The following is a 16,732-nucleotide window of genomic DNA, read 5'->3' as shown; positions in this document are numbered from 1 at the left end:
GAGTTGCACTGAGTTGTTTGTTTATATATTACAGATATTATACATTGACACTGAACCCTGATAGATGTCTTGTGGAGGAGGTCAAAGAGATAAAAGCATCTTTATAAGTGTCAAGATGCAAAGTGAGAGATTGCTGCTTGACTCGTTGCTACAAATCTCTTTCTTTTAAGTACATATCCTCATCCACAACATTTAGACTTTAGAGCACTGATTACAATCTCTGTCATAACCTCTCAAAATGATCACACAACTTAGATGACCATAACAAAGCATTATAATTCCATCATCTTTCACATTTTTTATATAGAAAAAAGATGGAACATAAGATCTGTGTGCTTACCACAGAAAATTAAATACTATTATAGGCTATGCAGATTTATGGTACTATTAATGGCACACAGCACAGTAAACTCTTAACCTGTTTAATCTATTTATACTGTCGTCCCCATTTTGTGAAAAATGATACTCAGAAATATCTGTATTTGAAACATCATGTGCAAATCTTTCTTACAACATTTCCAGTGACTGAAGTCCAGGCAAGATGACTGTACAATTTCATTGCTATAACATATCGCAGGATAGACTAAGTGAAAAACATGTGCTTTATTATTTGCTCCTGAGTGCAAAAACATTAAGATATAATTGAGGTACCTTTTTATATTAACCTCAGTTATTGAAATTCTATTTAACTGATAGAAATCTAAAATTAAAATTTTCCAGGTCTGTTGTAAAGGAGTAGAAATATATCTCAGAAAGCAAGGTTTTTAGAACATTCTCACATAATACTAGGATGTCTTGGTATAGTTACACAAACATTTCCATTAACAAAAAGCTAGAAAATCCACTGAAGAGAAAGAAAATTTCTTGTCATGCAACCTGTCTGATTCACTTGACAAAAAAACTCAGTGTTCCAGAGGCTGGCAGAGTTGCCCTCTGCTCATGAGAAAGATGATCTCTAACATTAATATAGATTTGCTTTTCAACTGGAAAAACTATATGAAAAGAAGCAGACTTCAGAGAAACTTTAGGAAGTGATCAATTAAGGGTCATAAGCTGCAACTTGGTTTAACAGAAATAAAAATCTCTGACTTTGAAATAATTGTTATGGAATGGTTTTGGAAAGTGTTCTAATTTTGGCATGCTTTTATCCTTGTCTATTTACATGGTATTTTATAGTCAAGTCACAAATATCCCCACTTGCATTACAACTGACGCAAATCTATCTTAAAAATGTAAGATAGTAAGAGAAGCAGATTTCAGGGTTGCCATCTGGATTTCCCTATTGAATGATGAATCCACTGCTGAAAACACCTCCTAACATATGCTGTGGTTCTCTAGGGATACTTCAGGAGATAAAATTCTCGTAGGAAGAATGCTTGTTAAGAATAAAGGGCAAATATGCTAACTTCCTTCTTGAATAAATATCAACATAGTAATTTAGTAACCAGAGCTCCATAGCAACTGGAAAAGTAACTCCCTCTCATTCTGCCATTAACTCCTTTCCATTAAGATAGTTTTCAATGAGTGGTTTGAAAACCAATCACACAAGCTCAAGGACAGAAATCAGATGATCAAGAAATATGAAATAAAAATTAAGACTGATGAGATGTGAAAGGATATGTATGCCCTCCAGAGAGAGATAACACTCAGGTGTCTGTTCAAGTCTGAAGCAGCAGGCTATTCCTAAGCTTCTTCAAAGAGAAAATATCAAGATAAACAGGTGGAGTCTTTTTCAAAACTCTAGTCTTCTTTTATTTTGTTTTATTCCAGCTGGTAAGTGAAAAACATAATTTGGTGATAAGGCAATGTTTATTGTGCTTCTATCACTGCTTACAAGGAAACAGAAAAATAGTTAATACAAAATGTTTTGGCAGCTGAAACAAGCACAAAGGCTTGACTTAAAAGTAGGATAGCATCATTCTGCTGAAAGAAGGAAAAAGCAAGAAGTCCTAACATATAGAATGTGGTACAAGTAAAGGTGAATCAAGTCCCTTAAGATGAGAACTCACGACAGAATATTAACAATTAGGGCAGTGAGCATAGTTTAATGTATATTTAACGATATAAACTGATACTCCAGACAGCTCAGTATAAGAAGCATAAGAACTCATTAGTGGATCATTTTGTCCAGGGTAGGTTATCTGCTTCACAGCTGATCCATAAAAGTGAAGCATCATGCTAAGGCAGATGTATCTCTTTCACTTATGAAGATAGATCACTTAAAAGTGAACTGCTTTATGACAAACAGACATATTTGCAGCAAATAGACCTTAGTACACAAAGAATGACTTCAATGTGCAAGGAATAACTTGAAATCTTGTAAATTAAGTAGAAAATGATTGGACAAAGTTTAACCTCCTATCTGTGTTTCCAGAAAAGATTCATGAAGACATGGACGCTTAAAATCATATATAAAAGACCCCAAAAATTATAATACAATCATGTGGGAAGCCAGGTGAAGGTTAATTTTGAAAGTTGTTAACCTGAACACCTATGTAAATCAAACATACTTAGGATTTTTAAAAGTATTAATCTGATTTTCTTCATATTGCCTATGTAGGATGGGAAGTATTTCCAGTTATCAACCCAAGAGGTTTTGCAGAGACCAAAAATAGGAAACAGCTGTTTCATATACACAGACAAATGGAAAAAAGGGGACAACATGTGTCTATGAAGTTGTTATACAACACTGTAAGAAATCAGCATGTTTCTTAGGAATGAAACAATGGTTTACACCAAGAGACAGAAATAAGAAGAAATTCCACTAGTTCAGATTTTTCATTATACAGATCAGAAAATGTACTGTACTTAACAGAACTCCAAAAAGGAGTTGCCATACTTTACCAAACTAAAGGAAAAAAAAAAGAAAAAAAAAAAAGAAAAAAAAAAAACAAACACAAACAAACAACAAATACAAGTAAAGGCAGAAGCAAAAAAGGAAGCTATTGGAATGCAACAAGATGTGCGATGACACAAGACTACTAGCAGTGGCACAAAGACACTGTTAGCTAGCATCAGAAACAGATCTATTACTGTTGCCACAAGAGAAAAAAAATGCTATATGACTTTCTCAGTTCACAGAAAAATAATAGGCTGTCAAGTGGAGTGGGTTTACTTGTCAGCCATCAGCCTGTACCACAAAGAAAGTAACTTTCAGACACTAACCACCATAAGTACTTAAATTCAACAACCACAACAAAAAAGTTTAAGAGGTTTTCATACAAATGAAGTAATCACAGTCTACTATAATTCTGCACAAAGAATGACGATTAAATAAAACACTGTGCAAAATCTGTAACCCCCACATGAATGGATGACTCATCATTTTCAGGAGGACTACAAGAGCAAAATAACATAGAGAAGCCCTGCAGCTAAAAAATAGATGTCTTTCCTAGCTTTTTGACTTACTGAATATTCAAAGATTCCAGCTTTTTATATCTAGCTATCTGTTTGGAAGGAAAATCCAATGCTCTATCAAAGAACAGACTTATAAAAATTTATATTCCATTTTTCCCCCATTTAAGCCTGATGTGTTAGCCTATGAAAGTCCTTTCAGCAATTCTCTCTCAAAGATACTTGAACCTTCTACGAATTTCTTCATCTTCCCTAAATAGGACCATACGACTAGTTAATGGAAGAAATCCAAGTACCACAACAATAGAGTACTTTTCATTCTCAATATACCAAGATCTTACATTCCAACACTATTTGGAAGACATGGTAAAACAATAAAATCACAAAACATTTGACACAAAAATGGGAGGCTAAAATCTAAAAATAACTATTCTACACTGAATAATCTGATGAGCTGTAATTACAAAACATCATATTATAAAAGACAAAATAAATACTGCTCCAAACATAGATACACCTTATTATGAAACACATAGTAATTATTATGAAAAACTGGTAGTTGAACATTCATTATGGAAATATTGTTGTAATACAGTTTTTTTTTTTTAATACGACACTTAAGGTGGAACTAATTAATGTAGTGGCACAGAGTCCAACAGTTTCATGACACCAGGACTGAAAAATACATCAACAGTTGTTCAATATCTAACTTATAATCTGTACTGAAAATACATAGAACTATGCTGCAAAGTCCTCTTCACTACCACACTTCAGTTAGCAGTATCTCCCTTTCCATGACAGATACATTTTGTGAATTATATTCACAAAAGACTCTTCTACTTTTTAATAGTGTTCTTTTCTCTCATTATTTTTCAACACGACATTACATTTTTAACTTAGACCTGTTTGCCTATATGAACTACAGTGTTAGAAAATGCTATCGCATACTACTAAGCAGGCATAATGAATAAAATCTGTTGATTGTCTTATCTAATCCTAGATCTTTTATTTATAAATGTGTTATCAAAACTTGATTGTACAAATTAAGAGGTATTGAAAATCTCTAGATCTGAAGGCTGATATAAATTTAGGAGTAAAAAAGGTATTTTATATAAATATACAAAAGAACAAACTGCTTTGCTCAGTATAAAATACATTTCATATTTCTTTACAAAGAATATAATAAGGAATTTTTTATGCCTGTCACTAAAACAGATAAGTGAAAAAAAGTTTAGTAATACTGATCTACCATGTAACACTTCTGTTTAAAAATAAACATTCTTTCCAGTTCTGCTAGTGAGACCAAGTGACTGAATAGTCAAGTGAAAAATAAAAAGGCTTTCAGAAAACATATCTTTCCTACAAAATATGATACAACATTTTCAAACATAAGTAATAACTCAGCTGTACAACTCCTACTAAAATTACTGGGAACTGTCTGTCAAAAGAACTGTGCATCATGCTGAAAATGTCCTCCTGTGATAACAATAGGATTAAAACTTTTGGACATACACATAAATATTTCACTCTGAGTGTTTCACAAAATAACGTTTGTGATTTATGCTCAAATGTGCTTCCAAAAGTACTTGTATCACAGGAACATTTCAGAAATGAGTTTACTCTCTGGTTTTGTAGCCCACTAAAATCTACTCAAGAAACTTTGAACATAAGTCTGGCTCTTTAAAGCAGACTTTTCTAGAAGACACACAAGTGAAGTTATTAATTACAGAATATGTTTCAATGTTATCTATATTACTCAAGTACTTCATGTACTTTATGTCCAGGTGATCTTGCCAAATTACTTTTAAACCAGTTTCTAAAAATATTACATCTCCTCTTAGTAGAGGAAGGATACAACTTCTCCAAAATGAAGCTGATATTATAAAAGAAAGATGGAGAATGTTTATATCAGCTACAGAACAACAGGAAAATAAAAATATGAAGATTCTACTGTGTACCAAAGAATGAAATAATAAAAATCTTGGGGCTGAAGTGAGATTGCGTTATCAAGTCAAACATATGCTTCTAAAAATCATTGCTACAGACAAAAATAATATATTATTAAAAGGATAAGAGCCATATAGTCTACATGTATTTGATTTAAAAAATATTTTAATATGACTACGAGGAAGAATCTCCAAAAGAGATTAAATTTAGACCCCTAGCAATTATTGATTCAGTGTTCTGAAGTTTTTTTGCTGTCACAGCAAAAGTCAAAGTTGCAACATGTAAGTCTAGATTTCTGTGAGCATCTGGAGCCAGTCCTAATTACCTTACAAGGAAAAGATAATGGGAATTTTTAACAAAAGATGTTTTCCTGCTTGCCTATGTTGAAGAAAACAGATTGAAAAATGAGCCCTAATGTCAAATCAATTTAAAATTTAACCATTTTTGTATTGAGTTATTTAAATCTGAAAGCTCAACTAAACATGCTTCCAAATATATTCAAGTTTGGGACCTTAAATTATGTGATATAACTCAGGGATTTTACCTAGCACAAAATTAAAAGCTAAATATTTTTATCCTACATCTAAAATACTAATCGACATAAAATAACTTATTTTTTAACAAGTAGAGGCCCAATTTGGACATCTAGGATTAACATGGGCAGCTAAGTACTCTATTTGAAGTTAAGTACAATAGTAGTAGATGAAATCAGGCTAACAAAGTAAAATATGTCAGCCCCTGTCTTTCTGAACAGCACAACTGGGGAGACATTTCTCAAACTTTCTAGGATCTCTAAATTTGTAAATAAATGGAGAAAGCTAGGTAGCATACTCAGGACTTAGTGACATAACAAACTGGAAACTAAGTATGGCAGTGGAGAAAATTAATAGTGAGAACCCTCATTGATTATTCTTCTGTACATCATGAAGTTAAAATATAAGAGTATGAAAGTAAGAAAATTTTTGTGACTTTTGACAATTATTAGTAAGAAAAAGATGATAACAATTGCCAAAAAAATCACAAAAGTTGACATGTTACCTGGCTATGACAAAGAGCACACAACTGACACCCAAGTAAGCCAGCAGAATATACATCCAGATATCAGGGGAGAGAGGATTCAGGAAGGAGAAGACGCCCGGGTTTGTACCATTGGGCTTGCGGTACAAAATACTTATTCCAAGAGTCATAAAGGGCTTGGAAAAGTCGATGACCTTCTCTCGAACATAGGTAATCGCCAATGGTGCAACTGCAAGGTCAGCTTTCTGTTAACAGAAATACAAAAAGAGAAACAGGCCAAAAGTCAGAAGAAACAGGTAGAAGCAGACAATCAGATGAGGCAAAACACAAACTTTACATGGAGGAGGTTTATCCTTCTACTAGGTTATTTGAAATGTAAAACTTTCTTCTCCCCATAAGGAAAGAGATATATTCTACTTCCTTTTTTCTAAACTGACATAACAACATTTAGAGAAAACTAAAAGCACTACTACAGGAATAGAAGCAAATAAAAATATTGCGTCTTGCAGAAAACTTGAACATCTGTTATCACATCTTTTGCATTTCTTTTTAAATGTAGATGTGCCTATGTCTTCTCTTTGTCACTCCTTCACTATGTGCTTTAGAAGCTAATAAATTTGTGAAGCAGACGTGAATATGCTTGTACAAGTGTAGGGAAAGGGCCAGGAAGCAATTTTGCTTATCTTAGTATAAAAATATTGGTATGAAATGAATATTTTAAAATGGGAAGTGCTACACCTGAAAGGTTGCCGCAGGGATTAAGTTCTAACAAAGTACAACTGTCCTTGCTAGTTCACAGAATTCACAGAAGAGAGATAGTGGATGATTGTTCACTGCACCTCATAATACAAGAACCAAATGACATCAAAGCCAATTATCAAAATGAACTAAGTGATATAATTCTTCACTTAAGGCATACATAAATGGTGGAACTCATCACTATGAGATATTCCATCTACCAAAAGTCTATAGGGGTTAGAATAGCTATTAGGTGCCTTCATGACAGAAAGGCCCATCAAGGGCTGTTCTTAATGTTTATAAAATGTCTCAAATATGTCCCTGAGGCAGAGATTGTTGTCAGTTGGGAGAATATTTCAAGGAACATTTCACTGTAGGCTTTTTCTTTCCCTCTGTCCCTCCCAAAGTTTCCATCAACAGAGAGCAGGCACTCAGCTAGAAGGATCCAGACTCCAAACTGGTCTAGCCATTTGTATGTCACCTTCATCTGGATGCTGGGTAGCCAACTAAATCAAAGAGGTCACACCATTTTGCCATTGTTGTGTGCCAGTTCCCAGAGGGAAATTTCTGTAACTGAACAGCAGTCAGAAATTGAAAATTGTCTCCTGAACAGACTAACACTTAAGATCTTTCCACAGACAACAGGCTTGTAGCTGGAGTGGTGAGTTGTCTGGAGATTTCCCAAGGAACTTCAGCTATGCTGTGGGGAGGTTTAAATTTCTTTTCCATTTTAACAGAATCACAGAATGGTTAGGGCTGGAAGGGATGTCTGGAGATCACCTAGTCCAACCCACCTGCTAAAGCAGGTACGCCTAGAGTAGGTTGCATAGGAATGCATCCAGGTGGGTTTTTAATTTCTCCAGAGAAGGAGACTCCACAACCTCTCTGGGCAGCCTGTTCCAGTGCTCTGGCACCCTCAAAATAATATTCATATTCAGATGGAACCTCCTATGCTTCAGTCCATGCCTGTTGCCCCTCATCCTATTGTTCGGCACCACTGAAAGGAGTCTAGTCCCATCTTCTTGACATCCGGCCTTGAGAAATGTATAAACATAAATCACTATGAAATTTGTAGATAACTGTTACTTAACTGCAGCATTTTAAATTAAATCGTAGAGTAGAATGCATTTTGTCAATTTACAAATTTAATTTTAGTTATTATGGAAATGATTCATAGGAGGTTTGTAAATGGTCTGTAGTATTTTTTATTCAAAATTTAACAGAAATCATAGTGACAAGAAATCTACAGCATCTGCTTTTTAATCTCTGTCAATAGCTATTGAAAGATTACCATGCATGTGTCTCTATGTGTATGAGTGTGTGTATGTATATGTGCACAAATGAAAGAGAGAAGTTCAGAGTATGAAGTTATACAGTACAAGGCTTGGTAAGCTGTAAATTAAGAATCCCTTGTAAACTATACGTAAATATAGGTACGTAATGCAGAAATTGTATAGCTAGTATGAAATACTGTTACCCAAGTAACATAGCTGCAAACAACGCTATATTCACAATGCCTGTTCAAAACAAAGATGTAGAGATTTTGTTCCAAATAAAAACCATATAAATTCATATATTTGTATATTTTGTTTTGATCAGATGGTATTGTATATACACTCAAAATCCCATACAGTGTTATAGCATTACACCTTTCTCAAAGTTTTACTGTAATACATTGTTATTATAAACATTTATCATATAATTATATCTAGTCTAGTAAAGTACTTCAATGCTGCAATGCAAAACTCTGTTGGCACTGTTCAGTTAATTTGGTAAGGGTTTATTGGTCAAAAACATGACACACATTTCATTTCCACTGGTATTCAAAATATAGGTATTCATCACCCCACAAGGCTTTATTCCACAGCAGCTGAGTTTTTATGGATTGCATATTATTGATGATACTTCAGCTGATGCAGAAAGAAAGCAGTAAATTAAGACACTAAAACTAACTTGGTTTAAAAGTCATAGGTCAACATGTAGAAGTTTGAGAAATATAATAAGTTAAGCTACAAGTTTTAGAGCCAACTAGAAGTCCTTAACCTAAGAGTCTGAAGTCAACTCACTAGAGACTATCAGAAGATGCAGATTGTTGTAACTACATCCAGTGGAGCATTTTGTGCCTCATGAGGACTGCAGATACGCTCCTCACAGCCTTGTAAAGTTTTCCCTGTCTTGCAGCTGTAGGATGTTCACTCACCAATGAACAACTCATGGTAGAGACAATTTATTTCTGGTATAAAAGGACCTAAGGCATGCTAAAATCCTCTTCCTTTGCTTCTTCATTTACATTTTACTTCCAATAAGCTTGCCAACTGACTATTTTACATAGAGAAAAATCTAAATCAAAAAGGGAGGACACTTTTATCAGTTGCATAGGGCTGAAATTTGGTGTGCACCCTTTAAGAAGACAAGTTTTAAAATTACATTAAATTCATTCTATGCATGCAGCTACAAATAACTTCAGTAAGAAATCTGCATAGAGATGCTGAGTAGTGCATGGGCCATAGCATGTATATTAAGTTGGTATTTGCAGACATTGTTATTTTCTATGTGAAAACTAACTCTATAAAATATGACCCAGAAAAACTGCCACACTAATTTTTTGATAAATTGGACTTTGAAAGCATTTAATAGCTTCTAATAAGTTTAAACGCAATGCCTCTGGAGAAGGTGCATCTGTAAGCTAAGCAGAGGAAGGTTAATGTTCAGCTTCCGTTCTTTAAAACCATCCAACAGGCTCCTAATGCACGGAGAGCTTATGCATTATTCCTGTTCACAGAAGTGCATTTCCTTATCACTGATTTTAAAAACTAAGAACTGCAGTTTGGCTTTAAGATTGTGATCTATCCCAAACTGGCTTTTTCATGCTACTACATTATAGAAAATTTTACACCCTGTGAAAGAAAGCTTTTGGTCTTGACATAACATCTTCATTTCCTATTGAAACCAGTACAATTTTATTAGCATTTTAGTACTATTTTTATTTTAAGTAGCCACTTCTATTGTTTTTATATAAATATTTTCATGTTTTTCTACTACCTTTCATGGGATCATAGGACAACTCAGATGGGAAGACATATCAAGAGGTCTCTAATTCTATCTGTTCAAAGCAGGGTCGTCTACATGATCAGCCCAGGTTGCTCTGGGCTTTAACCAGTCTGTTTTGAAAACCTCCAAGGACAAAGACTACATAACCTCTCTGGATAACCTGTCTCACTGTTTGTCCATCTAGTAAAAAAGTTTCTACATACTCTCAGTGGAGCAGTTTGCTTAGAGAGCTTATGCAATTTCCATCTTTCGAAGTTTTCAATTTATGCCCTTCAACTCTTCTTTTCTTGCCAGACATCACTGTGAAGAGCCCAGATGAATCTTCTTGATAACCTCATCACAGGTCCTGGAAAGCTGCTACCAGAAGTTATTACCTTTACCAAATGTAACATACCATAAAGTCCGGAACAAGTCCAGACTAGATAGCTGAGTTTAGATGTCACACATTCTTATTTGTGGGATCCTGACTTGTATCATTCAAGATTAATGGCTAAAAAAATTATATATAGATGCAACTTTAGCAGTTGTTACTTCATTAATATAATGAAGTAACATATGATGACAGTTTATATGTACTGGCTCAAGTTATACATTTGTTTCTAACTGCTGAGCTGCTTCTCAGAACTTACTGTTCAGCAACAAAAAGTTACAAAAAGGCAGTTTATTCAGATTTAATTTGCTGACACTTAGTAATATTTCATAGCTGTTTCATTTCTTTAGATATCCTTATGTCAGCATGGCTAATACTTTTCTTGGCAAAGTCTTGACCAGCTATGGTAACTAATGGCTGTGCCAACTATAAGCCCTCAAGACTTTAGAGGAAATTTGCCTGCCTACTACAGAACAATTCACTACGTGAATTCAACCAGAATAAAACATTTGGAATCCTTCCTATAATGGCTTTTAATACTCCTGCAAAAGCTGGTAGCCCGTGGCTTGGACAAGTGCACTCTACGCTGGGTTAAGAACTGGCTGGAGGGCCGGGCCCAGAGAGTGCTGGTGAATGGGGCTGCATCTAGCTGGCGGCCAGTCACTAGTGATGTTCCCCAGGGGTCAGTGTTGGGTCCAGTCCTGTTCAACATCTTTATTGACGATTTAGATGAGGGGATTGAGACCATCATCAGCAAATTTGCTGATGACACCAAGTTGGGAGGGAGTGTCAACCTGCTGGAAGGCAGGAGGGCTCTGCAGAGGGATCTGGATAGACTGGAAAAACGGGCTGATTCCAATGGGATGAAGTTCAATAAGGCCAAGTGCCGGGTGCTGCACTTTGGTTACAAGAACCCCACCTGCAGCGCTACAGGCTGGGCACAGAGTGGCTGGAGAGCAGTCAGATAGAAAGGGACCTGGGGGTACTAATTGACAGGAAGCTCAACATGAGCAATCAGTGTGCCCAGGTGGCCAAGAAGGCCAATGGTATCCTGTCCTGTATCAAAAATAGTGTGGTCAGCAGGACAAGGGAAGTGATCCTTCCCCTGTACTCTGCATTGGTGAGGCCAACCTGGAGTATTGTGTTCAGTTCTGGGCCCCTCGGTTCAGGAAAGACATTGAAGTGCTGGAGCGGGTCCAGAGAAGAGCAACAAGACTGGTGAAGGGACTTGAACATAAGACCTATGGGGAGAGGCTGAGGGAGCTGGAGTTGTTTAGTCTGGAGAAGAGGAGGCTTAGAGGTGACCTCATCACTCTCTATAACTACCTGAGGGGAAGTTATAGCCAGGTGGGGATTGGTCTCTTCACCCAGGTAGTCAGCAATAGGACAAGGGGGCATGGGCTTAAACTCTGCCAGGGGAAATTTAGGCTGGATATTAGAAAGAAATTCTTTACAGAAAGAGTGATCAGGCATTGGAACAGCCTGCCCAGGGAGGTGGTGGACTCGCCATCCCTGGAGGTTTTTAAACTGAGATTGGACATGGCACTTAGTGCCATAATCTAGTAAACAGACTAGAGTTGGACCAAGGGTTGGACTCGATGATCTCTGAGGTCTTTTCCAACCCAGTCAATTCTGTGATTCTGTGATTCCTGTGATTTTGATCAACCTAGCAGTTAGCATTTTCGTCATTATCCTTTCCAGACTTTCTGCAACTCCTTCAAAGTCTTTTTTCCACTTGTCAACCAGCTATGTCATCTAGACTTTCAGTTATTGCACTCAGGACAAAAAAATCCGACACTTTTTAATTTTGACATAAATTCTGTTCCCAAATATGTGGGTTTTTATCAAATAGTTTCAGTGAATTCATTTCATTAGGCAGTAAAGTCTGACTTGTGTCAAATTTGACTTTCTCCCATTTTTCTGTATCACTTTGGCATCTGCATTTTTTTACAAGGAAATCAAAATTATTAATACAGTTTTTGCATATAATTTGCATGACAGTAGATAACTGCAGGATATACTGCCTCTTATTGATTAACAGTTCTCAACTGACCACTTTTTGAAATCTGTCATTCCATCAGCTTAATTAATCAATGGGATAAAACCCATTAAATTGGACAAAATCAACCTCCTGTACACTCATCCCTTCCAGTTGCTTTTTGATGCATCACAAGGACTAGACTTCATTGTAAAAAGTATCCACACACAGAATTTCTCAATGAATCATTAAACTCCAGTGCCCTAAGCTTTAATTAAAATTGATCATTATTCTAAATAGTAACAAAAAATTGTCTTTTTAGAGAACTCCATCATCTATGAAATATTAATAAAAACAGGAGTGGGTTTATGTTGTGTATATTCTCAAAACATCATGCAATGCTTAACGTGTGCCATAATTGTAAAACAATGGCTACTACATATTACCCCAAAATATTGTCACAAATCTAAGGAAGAAAAATGTTAGCAGTGTTTTTATGTACTTGATCCTAATTTACCTCTCTTCTGCCTAGGGTATATGTAAGATAGCTCATTTGAAAAACTTGCTACATATTATTTATATTCAATAAATCCTACCCAGTCTGCAGGGATTAATAATTTTAGTAATCATCTTTAGAGAAAATAAAATGCAAATCCTAAGGATGAAATGTTAAAATGTTTCTGATATTTATAAGACAAAATTTATTAAACACTTAAAAATGCCATTTATGTTATAATTTACTCCTTATATTATATGAAGTTCTGCTTCATTCTCAAAGACAAGGATCAACAGGGGTGTACAAATAAATGATGAATAAGAACACAAATGTAACAAGAAAAATCATTGATCAGTATGACAGGCAGTTGTAATCAAATTCCTAGCCTAAATACTGCCCACCTAGAAAGTGGATATATAGTTAAGTAAAAACATTTATGGATGACACTAAGTCAGGCAAAGTAGAAAAACAATAAAAGAATTGCTCTATGTCTACGTACAGAAAAAGAAGTGAAGGACAGTAATTAAAATGAGCTCAGAACAAGAAGCATGGAAATGATTCTTCACATTAAGTATCATGAAGGTGTAAAACTCCTTGCTTTCAGAACCTGTAGGTGCCAAAATTTTAAATGTTTTCAGATAATTGAAGAAAATTAATGAATATTATTTTATATCAAAAAAAACCCAAAAAACAAACTACACTATGATATAGTTCAGTAAGACCTTATCCACAACTCACTGCTGCTGTGGTAACTATCACTACATTCTTTTAATACTCATACAATTTTCATGACATTTCTTGCCGGCTAAGAAGGAAATCAGGATACGATGCAATATAACTCTTTTACTATGAAGAGTTACAAGGAAGGGAGAGGGGTTTATGTGCACATAGACACAGTTTTGCATCAATAAATAGTTACATCTCTTACCTAGCATTATAAAACTATGAAGGATATTCTGCACCTTCTTACAAGTACATATCTTTCATCCAATTAAGTTTCAAGTTTCAGTCGTACCTTCTCACTTGAACATGTTTCTTCACGCATTTTGAAAAGGGAGCAATAGCTCACAGAAAATTATGGATATTTATTTTCAAAAATAGATTTTGCTTTTATTTTTACACTGTGATCCATGACAGTTTACCTGAAATTCATGCATTAAATTAAGGGGATTGCAGGCCATGCATATCTGCACAGAGGGAGGTGTGTTTGAGGTGAGACACAGAAAGAGATGACGCAGGGTTCTTTTTGGATTTCAATAAGAAAGGCCTAACAACAAATGGCTTAATAAGTTATCTGTTTTAATAAGATATATTAATAATAAAAAGAGCAATGTAGATGCAAAATAAATTTCACAACCCTTTTGATGCAGGGAAATATGTTTATGTGCAGCCCTGTGCAGATCCTGTCTGTGGAGAGGTAATGGGCACAAATTGAAATGCAGGAAATTCCATTTAAACATAAAAACCCTAGTTTTTTATTGTCGGAATGGTAAAACAGAGCAGGTTGCACAAAGAAGTTGTGGAGTCTCCATCTCTAGGGACAGTCAAAACCTGATGAGACAGTGGCCTGGATGACTTGCCCTAGTTGGCTATGCTTTTAGCAGGAATTTGGAGTAGGTGATCTCTAGGGTCAATTTCAACCTCAGTTCTTTGATTCTCTAGAGTAAAGAATTTCTTTTTCCAATTCTCTACACACACCTCTGTAAAAAAACTGAAATTTTATTTCTTTTCTGAATGCAGACAGAGAAAAAAGTTTGCAACTAGTGAAAATGGACTTGGCATATAGTCTCCTGAAACTTTTTGCAATATTGGTGGTTTCCTGTTAAGCTAGAAGTAGTTAAATAAACAGATAAAATATTTTTTAAAATTACAAAGACAACCAGAAACTGATCAAATATTACAAGAATTTATATACTAAAATATGGTATCTATCTCATTTCTCTTATGTCTGTATTACTGATTTACAGTGAGGAATAAAAAGAAAAGGGAAAATATTCATATCAGATGGTTACACTACAGAACAGTTTTCTTAAAGATGTATCAAATTGATAAATTTAAACATTTAAATATAACTAATAATTCAACAAAAGTTTTAGAGTTAACATTATATCAAGTTACATAGACGACTATTAAGCCAAGAATTGAAATGTGCTACTTCTCAGTCTCATAAAATATGGTTGGTACAATAGCACTGGCTGGGCTTTCCTAACTGGCAGTTTTCTCTTTATTACTATACAGTAACAGTAATATAAGTATAGATCTTACACTAGTTTTGCTTTTACATTTTGAAATTATTAAATATTACAGGATATAACTCTTTTGGGGGACAGAAGGATCATTTTCAAACTAATTTTAAAATCATAAGACATGGAGTGACAGGACAGAATGCTGTACACGACATTTTGAAAAACCTCAATTATTTTTCTATGCAGGCAAGCTAGGTTTAAAAACTAAAAAAGACAATCAGTTACCATGCATTTGAAGAATCACTTGAGGATTTGTATATAGACTTTGATACATTTCTGACAAGACACTTACTCTAGAATAAGTGTAGCATTCTCTACAGTATCAATCCACAGAACAAAAAAACCTAACAAAATACATCTATATAAGTCTTCTCTTTTTTGGGAAAAATCCATACTGTCTCAGACACAACCTATTTTCCATACTACAAACATTTTACTGCCAATAACAGATTATTGTATATACTTTTAAGGCAAAACAAGAAGAAAAATTAAAAAAAAAATATTTCTTCAAGTATAATACTTCTCATTTCTTTCAGCTTGACATTACAACCTTAAACAAAAACTGTAACTGTTTTGTTTGTTTGTTTGTTTTTAATTACATGGTTTCTATATCTAAAACATTGTATCAGTATGTCACTTATTTATCCAATACCCTGAGTAAAAAAATCTAAGAAATATCTATTCTGTTTCACAGTTTCTATGGGTACTTTATGAGTACCGTGCCCCACACATCTGCACACAAATATGTATTCATTCTTTACAAGCACCTATATGCAGTTATTGGTATGCATGTGTGTGTATGTGTATATTTGTTTCACACTAATATACATTCTCAGGAAAAGAAGTTACCCATCTTTCAAAGTTACCACACATCACTGCTTGTCAGACTTTCAGAGATCAGGAAATAGCAGAATAAAACTTGACTGTGCAAACCAAATTCAAGTCATTGTGACAAAGTAACATGATTTTCTTACCAACACTCGTTTGCTGTATTTCAGACTTAAAGCTGCACCATCAGTTTCTTTTTTTTTTTTTTTTTTAATCTGAATGTCCAACTTTTTAATAATTTTCTTAAACAAATGAATTATCTTTGATGTTAGAACAATAACAGATCAGAATTAATACCTGTCTCAGTTCTCCAAACTGTATGGGTGAGGTTATATTTTGGACATAATTCCCAGGGACACATCTCCTGCCACCACATCCTGAAACTGTTTTAATCAAAAGTTGTTTTGCTAAAATTCTATATCGTCCAGATTTTCTTTTTTTTTTTTTTTTAGTAGCAGTAATGGTATTAAGAATTCATTTGGTTGTGTTAATTGTGAAAAAAGTTAATTAGTAGTGGTTAAAATTGTGAATATCAAAATTAGAAAACTATAACACCCTCATTATAAAACATACTTAGGCATACTATAGTTAAATGAACAGGAAGGCAACATTCACCTACCCCTCATCTCAAGAAATTTCAGATAAACAGCCCCCTGAGTACAGATCACCAGAAAAATTCCACAGATCTCAGAGCACTTATTGAGAAA

The 16,732-nt window shown here is 34.7% G+C and overlaps 1 protein-coding gene across 1 annotated transcript in view; it reads right to left on the bottom strand.

Annotated features, from left to right (window-relative positions):
- The window catches only part of GRIK2 (glutamate ionotropic receptor kainate type subunit 2), a gene marked incomplete at both ends in the record, with an annotated part of 381,844 nt that overhangs the window by 133,224 nt on the left and 231,888 nt on the right, over positions 1–16,732 (bottom strand). Inside the window, one exon of the mRNA XM_080340953.1 lies at positions 6,340–6,563. Within this exon, the coding sequence (XP_080197079.1) occupies positions 6,340–6,563 (224 nt within the window). The remainder of the gene's footprint in view (positions 1–6,339; positions 6,564–16,732) is intronic.

Source organism: Nesoenas mayeri (assembly GCF_963082525.1).
Source record: "Nesoenas mayeri genome assembly, chromosome: 3".
Lineage (NCBI taxonomy): Eukaryota > Metazoa > Chordata > Aves > Columbiformes > Columbidae > Nesoenas > Nesoenas mayeri.
The sequence above is the reverse complement of the archived record's forward strand: the minus strand, read 5'-3'. Positions and strand labels throughout refer to the sequence as shown.